Source organism: Pecten maximus, chromosome 11, assembly GCF_902652985.1.
Source record: "Pecten maximus chromosome 11, xPecMax1.1, whole genome shotgun sequence".
Classification (NCBI taxonomy): domain Eukaryota; kingdom Metazoa; phylum Mollusca; class Bivalvia; order Pectinida; family Pectinidae; genus Pecten; species Pecten maximus.
Genome location: NC_047025.1, coordinates 15,876,722 through 15,891,060, shown reverse-complemented (window position 1 = coordinate 15,891,060; position 14,339 = coordinate 15,876,722). Strand labels below are relative to the sequence as shown.

Here is a 14,339-nt window from a genome sequence, read left to right as displayed (position 1 = left end):
TGTAGATATCATCATGCTGTATCATGAATGTTGGGAGTTTTAGCCCCAGTCGTTGTAGCTCTGTTATTCATAAACTGTTAGCTTAATCATTGAAAATACTTGTATATCGTTAAAAAAAAATTTAATGAAAGTTTTAGTAACGTCCAATGAAACTCTAAAACATACTTTTTTAAAAATTGATTTGTGTTGTTATATTCCATTTAATTTTAATTTGTTACACATTACAGTTTTATTTTGTATACTCGTACATGTATGATATATGTGACATCACCATGAATGGGTATTTTGTTTGTTTTTTGAATCAGTAACAGGTATTCCAGCCACAAGGTAGTGTCCAAGCATTACTGACAGAGAAGAGCTCAAATTTCTTCTTTTTTTTCTTCTTCAAATTTACAGTTGCTTTGCAATCTTTAGCAAACATTTATACATGAAAGAAATATAACATTTTCAAGAAAACAGCATGGTTCAATTTGATTTTATTGTACCTGTTGTGATAGCTGTTGTCTGAAACATCAATGGGAATGATATATGTCCTAAATCGCCCCAGAACTTGTACATGTAACGACATATATATCTATATCTGTATGTAGAAATCTTTGGTAACTTTAAAAAATTAAACCATTATATTTACTCTGTAATTTTAGTCCAGGGGGCCAACAAACTTTCAAAGTAGAAGATGGGTTATGGCAGGGTAGTGAAATTGCAGGAATTTGTTAACATTTTGAAAAAAAAAAAAATCAACAACAACTGCAGTAGATATCATTGGTCCTGTGATCAGGTGTGGGAGTATTGGTCCTATGATCAGGTGTGGGACTATTGGCTTGATAAATACAACAGGGCTTGTATATAGAGGGAAATCATAGACACTCCACCTCGAATAAGTCCTTATAGTAATCAGTTGTAATTGTATTTTGTTTAATTGGGCCTCAATGAATTAGTTACACTAGATGTAATTACTTCTGTAATTGACTACATTGTATGTTCTTGCTAGAGTGTAACAGCCGACATACATAATGATATAGAGAAATGTTCCCCCAGGTGGGAAGCTTTGAGCATTTTGTAATTTCGTCTGAGCCACAGACATTTCTGACAGAATTTTATACTGATTACATTTAAAATTTTCCTGTTTTTATATACATTTTTCACAGCCCTTTGTACTGGATTTTACACATCCTTGTGGTCTTATTCACATTATGATCTAACCAAAGGGATTCTGTTTCAGTAATATCACGTAATGTATTTTGACACCCTAATTCTTTCCAGTTATCAACCTGTTCCCCCCATTCAGAGAAACAGGTAAGGTTTTCTGTTGCATCAGACATTGTTATGCGTCTGACCTTCACCTTGACTATTAAAAGACCTTCACCTTGTAACAAGCATCTGACCTTCACCTTGAGCAAGTGTTTGACCTTTGATCACCTCATAACAAAGCATCTGATTTTCACTTTAAATAAATGTATAACATTCACTCAGTAACAAATATTTCACCTTCACTTTCAGCAAAAGTTTGACCTTCACCTTGTGTAATATTCCTAATCATTGTATAGACATCTTTTTTGTGTCACTGCCTGTGCTTGAACCTAAAGGTCAATCATTACATCACTTCCTGTTGTGCTTGAGCGTGAATATATACCTGTATGGACTGTATGTATAAGTATTGAAGCTATCAGCTATGTGCATTGTTCAATCTTTAACTTCAAATCATGAACTCCCAAAATGGTTTCTGAATTGTTGCATGACAGAGCTGTCTGGTGCTAGTTATCCTCAAAATCTCAGGAGTTTCCTTTGTGTTAAAAGGTCATGTGTGTTGAATTCTTAGTTGTAAACGAAACAAAACTTCAACTACCAGTATGTATTCCAGAACTCAGGTTAAGCCTTAAAAGAAAACACCTGTGGTTTCAGCTAACCCGATTATTTATGTGCCTACCCTGAAGTTTTTTTAACCATTCTCAGGGAAGGACTATTAAAGTCAAGATTGCTTGTCTATATACTGTAACCTTAGAAAAACTATTTGAAAAATAATATTTTTCTCTACCTACCTAACTTATTTTTTTCTGGCATGTTAGGGAATACACGCCGATGGGTCTCTTGTTCGATTATAAAGATGGCAGCTTGTGTGTGCTGAGTTTTATCACAAGTGATAATTGTTTGTAGCAGTTTGTCGTAGTAATGCTGGATACCAAAGGAGTTGTTTTATTATATTACTGTAGAAAAGTCATCTTCTTTTGATTATACCATGTAAAATTTCAAAATTATTACAAATAAAAAAAATTAAAAAACCACTCCAACATTTCTGAATAAATGTGTAGCTTCCACCTAGGTATGTAAGTGTAGCTATATCACCTAGCTGTATAAAAGTGTAGCTACCACCTAGCTGTATAAAGGTGTAACTACCACCTAGCTGTATAAAGATGTAACTACCACCTAGCTGTATAAAAGTGTAACTACCGCCTAGCTGTATAAACGTGTAACTACCACCTAGCTGTATAAAGGTGTAACTACCACCTAGCTGTATAAATATGTAACTACCACCTAGCTGTATAAACGTGTAACTACCACCTAGCTGTATAAAGGTGTAACTACCACCTAGCTGTATAAATATGTAACTACCACCTAGCTGTATAAAGGTGTAACAACCACCTAGCTGTATAAAAGTGTAACTACCACCTAGCTGTATAAAAGTGTAACTATACCACCTAGCTGTATAAAGGTGTAACTACCACCTAGCTGTATAAAGGTGTAACTACCACCTAGATGTATAAATATGTAACTACCACCTAGCTGTATAAATATGTAACTATATCACCTAGCTGTATAAATATGTAACTATATCACCTAGCTGTATAAAGGTGTAACTATATCACCTAGCTGTATAAAGGTGTAACTACCACCTAGATGTATAAATATGTAACTACCACCTAGATGTATAAATATGTAACTATATCACCTAGCTGTATAAACGTGTAACTACCACCTAGCTGTATAAATATGTAACTATCACCTAGCTGTATAAACGTGTAACTACCACCTAGATGTATAAATATGTAACTACCACCTAGCTGTATAAACGTGTAACTACCACCTAGCTGTATAAACGTGTAACTACCACCTAGATGTATAAATATGTAACTATCACCTAGCTGTATAAACGTGTAACTACCACCTAGCTGTATAAACGTGTAACTACCACCTAGATGTATAAATATGTAACTACCACCTAGCTGTATAAATATGTAACTATATCACCTAGATGTATAAATATGTAACTATATCACCTAGATGTATAAATATGTAACTACCACCTAGCTGTATAAACGTGTAACTACCACCTAGATGTATAAATATGTAACTATCACCTAGCTGTATAAACGTGTAACTACCACCTAGCTGTATAAATATGTAACTATCACCTAGCTGTATAAATATGTAACTACCACCTAGATGTATAAATATGTAACTACAATTTACCACCTAGCTGTACAAAAGTGTAACTGCCACCTACCTGTATAAAGGTGTATTATAATATATATATATATTAATGTTTCTTATTGGAAAGAGCTTGACAAATATTATCTGCAGCTTTCATTAACCAAAGCTATGATGAATTTATTTAATGATTTGTCTCTTTGTGTATGATTTTTGTTGTATGTATATAGATAATAATCAGAGGTATGATCAGTGATCGTAGTAATTAAGTAATCATGCAGACACCTTGGATCACTTGATTTTTTACAACACTATTTCCTGTAGAAAAGGTGCATTGTTGGCGTACACTTAATTTACGATGTGTAATGCACATCAAACTTGGCTACTCCTTTCCTAAACAGTGATGGCGGTTAATGATCAATGATAAAAATACCCAAAGGGATCATACCCAATCCGTTCACTTCAGAGTTTTTTTTTTCAGATGCTAAAAAATAATGGAAGTTGCAGTTGGAAATTAAGGAATAGGGATAAAAGAGTTCATTCATTGAAACTCTATGTCTTCTTTATCAGACATGGGGATAAATTGTAGGTGTTTATCTAAGGGAAGTTTCATTGTTCCAATCTGGACCTGAAGTCAGGAATAAAAAAATACATTTGTTTGCATGCGTACCATACTGAAAAAGAAAAATAATAGTACAAAATGTAGTATTTTACTGGTATGAATGATAACTTTGAGATCACTGAATTTTAAAAAATATGAAAATTAAGAGGGGATGGGCTTTATATCCCCTGGAAGCATGGGCTTATACCTGGTGAAATACGATACAATGAAAACATTTTTTGACCAATCATATGCTGTAAAATTCTGTATTGCAGTATGTCAGATTGATTTCAGGCACCTACCGTATAAAAAGCTTCTTAAAAAAATAAAAACATTCTCCCATGTTAGACTACAGACAACAGAAATAAAACATTCTCCCATGTTAGACTACAGACAACAGAAGTCAAACATTCTCCCATGTTAGACTACAGACAACAGAAATCAAACATTCTCCCATGTTAGACTACAGACAACAGAAATAAAACATTATCCCATGTTAGACTACAGACAACAGAAATAAAACATTCTCCAATGTTAGACTACAGACAACAGAAGTCAAACATTCTCCATGTTAGACTACAGACAACAGAAATCAAACATTCTCCCATGTTAGACTACAGACAACAGAAATAAATCATTCTCCCATGTTAGACTACAGACAACAGAAGTCAAACATTCTCCCATGTTAGACTACAGACAACAGAAATCAAACATTCTCCCATGTTAGACTACAGACAACAGAAATAAATCATTCTCCCATGTTAGACTACAGACAACAGAAGTCAAACATTCTCCCATGTTAGACTACAGACAACAGAAATCAAACATTCTCCCATGTTAGACTACAGACAACAGAAATCAAACATTCTCCCATGTTAGACTACAGACAACAGAAATAAAACATTCTCCAATGTTAGACTACAGACAACAGAAACAAAACATTCTCCCATGTTAGACTACAGACAACAGAAGTCAAACATTCTCCCATGTTAGACTACAGACAACAGAAATAAAACATTCTCCCATGTTAGACTACAGACAACAGAAGTCAAACATTCTCCCATGTTAGACTACAGACAACAGAAGTCAAACATTCTCCCATGTTAGACTACAGACAACAGAAGTCAAACATTCTCCCATGTTAGACTACAGAAATAAAACATTCTCCCATGTTAGACTACAGAAGTCAAACATTCTCCCATGTTAGACTACAGACAACAGAAATAAAACATTCTCCCATGTTAGACTACAGACAACAGAAATAAAACATTCTCCCATGTTAGACAACAGACAACAGAAATAAAACATTCTCCCATGTTAGACTACAGACAACAGAAATAAAACATTCTCCCATGCTAGACCTGTTTAGAAAGCTTAAATAAACATGGACCTGCAAATTTTAATTATGTAATTAACACAAATCTGTGGTCTTTCCTAAATGATTCAATCTGATCATTTTAATGGCACTTACCTTTAATAACCTGTCATGTTAACTCCTGAATCCCAGAGTGAGGATTGTCTGGTGTGATTCCATTCTACTCCCATTCCATTGGAAACTTGATTAAAACTAATAGTGATGTAGTAATGTGATGGTGATCATATCAAGACAAGCTTTTCAGGGGGGATAACTCTGCAACAAAGTGTAGTGTTCAAATCATCATCATCATAGTTAAATTGTGTGGGTTTTGAAAATATCATTTCGAATTTTAGTATAATTTCTTTTGTGTATAATTATATATTCGTTTTCAGTGATGTTTGTGTGTGTTTTAATTAGGAGATTGACAGATCATTAGGTGTGGCCTGCTGTTATGGCTGCCTCTAAGCTAGACTTAATGGATTAACTGGCCTTACATGTGTAATTACGTAATTGTAGATGTAATCTACAAAATCACTTGTAATTACATTGAGGAAATTAGAACAGAAGCATATTTAAGTGCCACAAATATTAATCATCTTGTTTTTAAAAGAAAATTTTGTAATTTACATTTTCAGATGAAGAAATCTGAGCAAGGTTATGACATGATATTGTATATATTGATTTGGTTGTTCAAACATATGATAATGTACTAGTAAATATGAATTAAGTTGCACAGAGAAGATTTTAATTTGAATTATTATTTTAGTAAGTTTAAAGTGGTTGGTGCAACATCCATAGTCCATCAAGTTTTACTTTGAAATACCACAGGTTTATAATGACCTAAATGGTTGTATATAATCCTTAGGGGGAGGGATTAGGTTGATCATAAAAGCAGTGTCATGGCCCCAGATTTATTTGAAGGTTTCAACATGAAATGGATGAGCAAGCCTTCGTGAGGTCAGAGGGACAGGACCCATTAGGGATAATTAAAACAGTGATTTACACTGGTGGAGTATTAGTGGCTGATGAGGACTCTGATTCAAAGGAGTAATCCTCTAAATTAACTATTGAATATGCTGTTAACAGTGATTATCTCCTCTTGGTGTAATACTATAATGTCTGTTGTTGATTATCTCCCCTTGGTGTAATACTATAATGTCTGTTGTTGATTATCTCCCCTTGGTGTAATACTATAATGTCTGTTGTTGATTATCTCCCCTTGGTGTAATACTATAATGTCTGTTGTTGATTATCTCCCCTTGGTGTAATACTAAAATATATCCTTCTTATGTAATACTAAAATATCTAATGTTGATTATCTCCCCTTGGTGTAATACTAAAATATAACTCCCCTTTATGTTATACTAAAATATCTAATGTCGATTATCTCCCCTTTGTGTAATACTATAATGTCTGTTGTTGATTATCTCCCCTTGGTGTAATACTATAATGTCTGTTGTTGATTATCTTCCCTTGGTGTAATACTAAAATATATCTCCCCTTTATGTTATACTAAAATATCTAATGTCGATTATCTCCCCTTTGTGTAATACTATAATGTCTGCATGATGTTATCTCCCCTTTATGTAATACTATAATGTATTATGTTGACGGTGATTATCTCCCCTTTGTGTAATAATATTATGTCTAATGTTGACGGTGATTATCTCCCCTTTGTGTAATGCTATAATGTATTATGTTGACGGTGATTATCTCCCCTTTGTATAATGCTATAATGTATTATGTTGACGGTGATTATCTCCCCTTTGTGTAATGCTATAATGTATTATGTTGACGGTGATTATCTCCCCTTTGTGTAATGCTTTCATGTATTATGTTGACGGTGATTATCTCCCCTTTGTGTAATGCTATAATGTATTATGTTGACGGTGATTATCTCCCCTTTGTGTAATAATAATATGTCTAATGTTGACAGTGATGGTGATTGGGATTTTTATTGGTGCGATCGAGAATGGCTGCATCAGAATTATGACACCATGTTCCTCCATGAACATCAGAAGATCCTACACTTCCGTAACCACTATGAGGTAGGTAGTATGTCACCTGTGCTAGACATTTGATTTACAAAAAACCTGAAATTCATTTTGTGGGCTCTTCACAAATATTCACAATACTCAAATAAATACTTTAAGAAGTTTGATTTTCAGTTTTTGATTTGTTTTCAATTTTATAGTTGACAAGAAAAAATCTTATGGTTAAAAATCTTAAGCGGCTGAAGAAGCAGACAGAAAGAGAACAGGGAAAGTCAGAAGGACTAAGGTAAGAATTAAAACTGGTGTGAGTTGGACCTGGTGACGGTACATCACAGTAAATGTTTACCTTGGTCAAATCATTCCACAGATGTCTGTGATCATGCGTATTCCAACCAACAAATATCGTTACATTATTATGTGTTTCTTTTGTTCTTTTCCCTTTATTTTATTCTCCTATAATATTCATGTTCCTTACTTCCTTGAATATTCTATTCTTGATCAAACTCCACCAGATGTCAGACTTGTTTGTGATTCAGTGTTATGTAATAATTACATCTGTTTTACAGTTTTGATTTTCACCCTACCACCTATGAACTACCAGTAAGTAAGACATACTGACAACTGTCCGAGTGAAACCTTACCAATCCTCTGATTACTGTTAAGAATGACAGAATAAGTGTATGTCAAAATCTAAATACTATAATAATGACAGGAATATTATGGAGCTAATATCACACCTCGTGTATTGTTTTTCACTTTCTAAATGGAAAAACATATTCCTCTGAGCTTGAAATCTATATATCACAATTACTAAAATCTATAAATTACAGTTAATGAAATCTATATATATCACAATTGAAAATATTTATTGATAACAATTAATAAAATTTATTAATCACAATTATTTATACAAACAGTAAAACGAACAGGTGTTTTGTTTACCTCGTTTTTGCTTGCTGTTGATAACTTCAGCAGCCAACAGAGTATCTGAATTAAAGACTATACACTTGATGGTCTTGATTGTGGATAGTGAATATTTAAAATAAACATTGATTTCAGTCGGAGTACCACATTTTTGTGGAGGAGTTTAAACGGAATCCAGGTATTACTTGGATCATGAAGCCAGCAGCTAAGTCTCAGGGCAAAGGTATATTCCTCTTCAGGCGGCTCAAGGATATCACAGACTGGAAAAAGGTCAGTGATCTTTAATATATGTGAATTTGTGTACTTGTTTTACATATTTATTTATAAATATATATTTACACAATACTTTTTGTTTTGTTTTTCCGGTAAATAATTTACAATGTGTGAGAATTAAGAGACATTTTTCATTTTGTATGCGACTAGGGAGAGTATCAGCCCCTTACTGATACGACAAGAGAAGTTCCGGAGACGTATGTGGTCCAGCGCTACATAGAAAACCCGTACCTTATAGGGGGTCGCAAGTTTGACATCAGGATCTATGTCCTTGTTGTCTCTGTAAGTACACACTGTTAAATATATCAGGGTATGGACTGAGGGAAACATCTCATGTTTGTGAACCTCTTTTTGTTTACCATGTCAAAATTGATAATACTGCAAAAATGAAGAAGGGGCTTATTTGAGAATAATTATAGATGCGGACAACTTTCCTTTTTCCAAAACATTCTGAAAACTGCACTTGGCTTATAGCTAAAACAAGTTGAAAATAAGCCATAAAATTCTTACAAAAAGGATAAAATTCATGACTTAATTCAATTAATCATAGAATAAATAAAATCTGTTTGTAAAATTACTGTCTACATATATATATGTAGACTGTTTTAAACCTATAAAGCTTGTCCATTTCTGATATGAATTTTAAACAGTCTGATAGTTTTCAACTTAGCTTTAAGATGGGTATAGCCCTCTATATCTTACAGGCTAGTTATAGGAGCTTAAGGGAACTTAAATATCCAACATTTGTAATTCACCTATGATATGACTTGTTTTTATTCCAGTACAACCCCCTGAAGGTATGGCTATACAGAGATGGCTTCGCTAGATTCTCCAACACCAGGTTCTCCCTCGACTCTATAGAGGATGCATGTATCCTTACCACCAAGGTCTAATGAAATCTAAGGTTTCTGAAATTGAAGTATTTTCAGAATTAAGATCTACTGAAATCTACGTGTTTTGAAGTTCTACTGAAATCTAAGTGTTGCCAAGGTTTCTGAAATTGAAGTATTTTCAGAATTAAGGTCTTCTGAAATCTAAGTGTTTCAAAGATCTACTGAAATCTACGTGTTTTGAAGTTCAACTGAAATCTAAGTGTTTCCAAGGTCTACTGTAGTCTAAGTGTTTCCAAGGTTTCATGAAATTGAAGTGATTTCAGAATTAAGGTCTACTGAAATCAAAGTGTTTCCAAGGTCTACTGCAAAATACAATAATCTTGTCACTTGTTGATTTTCCTGTGCTGTATAATTATACATATCCTAAACTACAATGGCCAATTTCAATGAAACTTCACACAAATATAGAGGACCATGTGTAGATGTGCATGCCACTTTTTTTTTTTTCAAAATTATGGTTGCTATGGCAACTGGTCACTATAAACAGGTTTTCTGATAAGAACCATAACTTTTAAGTTTGTCCGGACAACTCCTCCTAAACTAAATGACCAATTTCAATGAAACTTCACACAAATTTAGAGGACCATGTGTAGATGTGCATGCCACTTTCTTTTTTTTCAAAATTATGGTTGCTATGGCAACTGGGCACTATAAACAGGTTTTCCAATAAGAACCATAACTTTAAGTTTGTCCGGACAACTCCTCCTAAACTAAATGGCCAATTTCAATGAAACTTCACACAAATATATAGGACCATGTGTAGATGTGCATGCCACTTTCTTTTTTTTCAAAATTATGGTTGCTATGGCAACTGGGCACTATAAACAGGTTTTCCAATAAGAACCATAACTTTAAGTTTGTCCGGACAACTCCTCCTAAACTAAATGGCCAATTTCAATGAAACTTCACACAAATATATAGGACCATGTGTAGATGTGCATGCCACTTTCTTTTTTTTCAAAATTATGGTTGCTTTGGCAACTGGTCACTATAAACAGGTTTTCTGATAAGAACCATAACTTTAAGTTTGTCCGGACAACTCCTCCTAAACTAAATGACCAATTTCAATGAAACTTCACACAAATATAGAGGACCATGTGTAGATGTGCATGCCACTTTCTTTTTTTTCAAAATTATGGTTGCTATGGCAACTGGTCACTATAAACAGGTTTTCTGATAAGAACCATAACTTTAAGTTTGTCCGGACAACTCCTCCTAAACTAAATGACCAATTTCAATGAAACTTCACACAAATATAGAGGACCATGTGTAGATGTGCATGCCATTTTCTTTTTTTTTTCAAAATTATGGTTGCTATGGCAACTGGTCACTATATTACTGGGTTATCTTAGTTAGCCTCTAATTAACAGTTCCGATTCACCATTGACTCGTGCAGATTGCGGGGGTATTAGTCAGCCATCCTGGCGACAGTTCTAGTTTTATTCTCCTATAATATTCATGTTCCTTACTTCCTTGAATATTCTATTCTTGGTAAAACTCCACCAGATGTCAGACTTGTTTGTGATTCAGTGTTATGTTATAATTACATCTGTTTTGCAGTTTTGATTTTCACCCTACCACTTATGAACTACCAGTAAGTAAGACATACTGACAACTGTCCAAGTGAAACCTTACCAATCCTCTGATTACTGTTAAGAATGACAGAATAAGTGTATGTCAAAATGTAAATACTATGATAATGACAGGCATATTATGGAGCTAATATCACACCTTGTGTATTGCTTTACAGATTATAAAGTCACTTTCTAAATGGAAAAACATATTCCTCTGAGCTTGAAATCTATATATCACAATTACTAAAATCTATGAATTACTGTTAATGAAATCTATATATATCACAACTGAAAATATTTATTGATAACAATTAATAAAATTGATTATTCACAATTAATTATACATACAGTAAAACTAACATGTGTTTTGTTTACCTCGGTTTTTGTTTGCTGTTGATAACTTCAGTATCTGAATTAAAGACTATACACTTGATGGTCTTGATTGTGGATAGTGAATATTTAAAATAAACATTGATTTCAGTCGGAGTACCACATTTTTGTGGAGGAGTTTAAACGGAATCCAGGTATTACTTGGATCATGAAGCCAGCAGCTAAGTCTCAAGGCAAAGGTATATTCCTCTTCAGGCGACTCAAGGATATCACAGACTGGAAAAAGGTCAGTGATCTTTAATACGTATATGTGAATTTGTGTGCTTGTTTTACATATTTATTTGGGCCCTTATTTATAAATACATGTATATATTTACACAATACTTTTTGTTTTTTGTTTCCTGTAAATAATTTACAATGTGTGAGAATTAAGAGACATTTTTCATTTTGTATGCGACTAGGGAGAGTATCAGCCCCTTACTGATACGACAAGAGAAGTTCCGGAGACGTATGTGGTCCAGCGCTACATAGAAAACCCGTACCTTATAGGGGGTCGCAAGTTTGACATCAGGATCTATGTCCTTGTTGTCTCTGTAAGTACACACTGTCAAATATATCAGGGTATGGACTGAGGGAAACATCTCATGTTTGTGAACCTCTTTTTGTTTACCATGTCAAAATTGATAATACTGCAAAAATGAAGAAGGGGCTTATTTGAGAATAATTATAGATGCGGACAACTTTCTGTTTCCAAAGCATTCTGAAAACTGCACTTGGCTTATAGCTAAAACAAGTTGAAAATAAGCCATAAAATTCTTACAAAAAGGATAAAATTCATGACTTAATTCAATTTTATCATAGAATAAATAAAATCTGTTTGTAAAATTACTGTCTACATATATATATGTAGACTGTTTTAAACCTATAAAGCTTGTCCATTTCTGATATGAATTTTAAAGTCTGATAGATTTCAACTTAGCTTTAAGATGGGTATAGCCCTCTATATCTTACAGGCTAGTTATAGGACTCCTAGGGCTCTCCTGCCGGGAGGAAATAAATGACTTGAAAATAAGGGAGATTTTGTCTCACGCCGGGAGGTATGGCATGTATGTAGGAGCTTAAGGGAACTTAAATATCCAACATTTGTAATTTACCTATGGTATGACTTGTTTTTAGCTCACCTGCCCGAAGGGCAAGTGAGCTTATGCCATGGTGCGGCGTCCGTCGTCCGTCCGTCCGTCTGTCCGGCCGTCCGGCCTTCCGGCGTCAACTTTTTCATTTAAACAACTTCTTCTCAATAACCAGGAGGCCCAGGAACTTCATATTGGGCCTGTAGCATGCTGGGATGAAGGGCTACCAAGTTTGTTCAAATAAATGACCTTGACCTTCATTCAAGGTCACATTGGTCAAATAGGCTATAATCTTCAAAAGACTTCTTCTCAATAACCAAGAGGCCCAGTGACTTGATACTGGGCCTGTAGCATGCTGGGGTGAAGGGCTACAAAGTTTGTTCAAATAAATGACCTTGACCTTCATTCAAGGTCACATGGGTCAAATAGGCTATAATCTTCAAACGACTTCTTCTCAATAACCAAGAGGCCCAGGGACTTGATATTGGGCCTGTAGCATGCTGGGGCAAAGGGCTACTAAGTTTGTTCAAATAAATGACCTTGACCTTCATTCAAGGTCACATTTGTCAAATAGGCTATAATCTTCAAACGACTTCTTCTCAATAACCAAGAGGCCCAGCGACTTGATATTGGGCCTGTAGCATGCTGGGGTGAAGGGCTACTAAGTTTGTTCAAATAAATGACCTTGACCTTCATTCAAGGTCACATTTGTCAAATAGGCTATAATCTTCAAACGACTTCTTCTCAATAACCAAGAGGCCCAGCGACTTGATATTGGTGCTGTAGCATGCTGGGGTGAGGGGCTACAAAGTTTGTTCAAATAAATGACCTTGACATTCATTCAAGGTCACATTGGTCAAATAGGCTATAATCTTCAAACGACTTCTTCTCAATAACCAAGAGGCCCAGTGACTTGATATCGGGCCTGTAGCATGCTAGGGTGAAGGGCTACAAAGTTTGTTCAAATAAATGACCTTGACCTTCATTCAAGGTCACATTTGTCAAATAGGCTATAATCTTCAAACGACTTCTTCTCAATAACCAAGAGGCCCAGGGACTTGATATTGGGCCTGTAGCATGCTGGGGTGAAGGGCTACAAAGTTTGTTCAAATAAATGACCTTGACCTTCATTCAAGGTCACATTGGTCAAATAGGCTATAATCTTCAAACAACTTCCCAATAACCAAGAGGCCCAGGGACTTGATATTGGGCCTGTAGCATGCTGGGGTGAAGGGCTACTAAGTTTGTTCAAATAAATGACCTTGACCTTCATTCAAGGTCACATTTGTCAAATAGGCTATAATCTTCAAACGACTTCTTCTCAATAACCAAGAGGCCCAGCGACTTGATATTGGTGCTGTAGCATGCTGGGGTGAGGGGCTACAAAGTTTGTTCAAATAAATGACCTTGACATTCATTCAAGGTCACATTGGTCAAATAGGCTATAATCTTCAAACGACTTCTTCTCAATAACCAAGAGGCCCAGTGACTTGATATCGGGCCTGTAGCATGCTAGGGTGAAGGGCTACAAAGTTTGTTCAAATAAATGACCTTGACCTTCATTCAAGGTCACATTTGTCAAATAAGCTATAATCTTCAAACAACTTCTTCTCAATAACCAAGAGGCCCAGTGACTTGATATTGGTCCTGTAGCATGCTTGGATGAAGGGCTACAAAGTTTGTTCAAATAAATGACCTTGACCTTCATTAAAGGTCACATGGGTCAAATAGGCTATAATCTTCAAACAACTTCTTCGCAATAACGAAGAGGCCCAGGGACTTGATATTGGACCTGTAGCATGCTGGAGTGAAGGGCTACAAAGTTTGTTCAAATAAA

General features: G+C 34.9%; 1 protein-coding gene across 14 annotated transcripts in view; it reads left to right on the top strand.

The window, feature by feature from the left end:
- LOC117338346 (probable tubulin polyglutamylase TTLL9) overlaps positions 1-14,339 on the top strand; it is a 31,909-nt gene that overhangs the window by 13,602 nt on the left and 3,968 nt on the right. For 8 of the 14 annotated variants that reach the window (XM_033899671.1, XM_033899669.1, XM_033899659.1 and 5 more), the window contains 7 exons: positions 1,264-1,296; positions 7,321-7,432; positions 7,579-7,664; positions 7,945-7,978; positions 8,438-8,572; positions 8,726-8,857; positions 9,358-9,445. In XM_033899671.1, coding sequence (XP_033755562.1) covers positions 1,264-1,296; positions 7,321-7,432; positions 7,579-7,664; positions 7,945-7,978; positions 8,438-8,572; positions 8,726-8,857; positions 9,358-9,445 — 620 coding nt within the window. The remainder of the gene's footprint in view (positions 1-1,263; positions 1,297-7,320; positions 7,433-7,578; positions 7,665-7,944; positions 7,979-8,437; positions 8,573-8,725; positions 8,858-9,357; positions 9,446-14,339) is intronic. The other 6 variants (XM_033899670.1, XM_033899668.1, XM_033899666.1 and 3 more) reach the window with 1 other exon arrangement.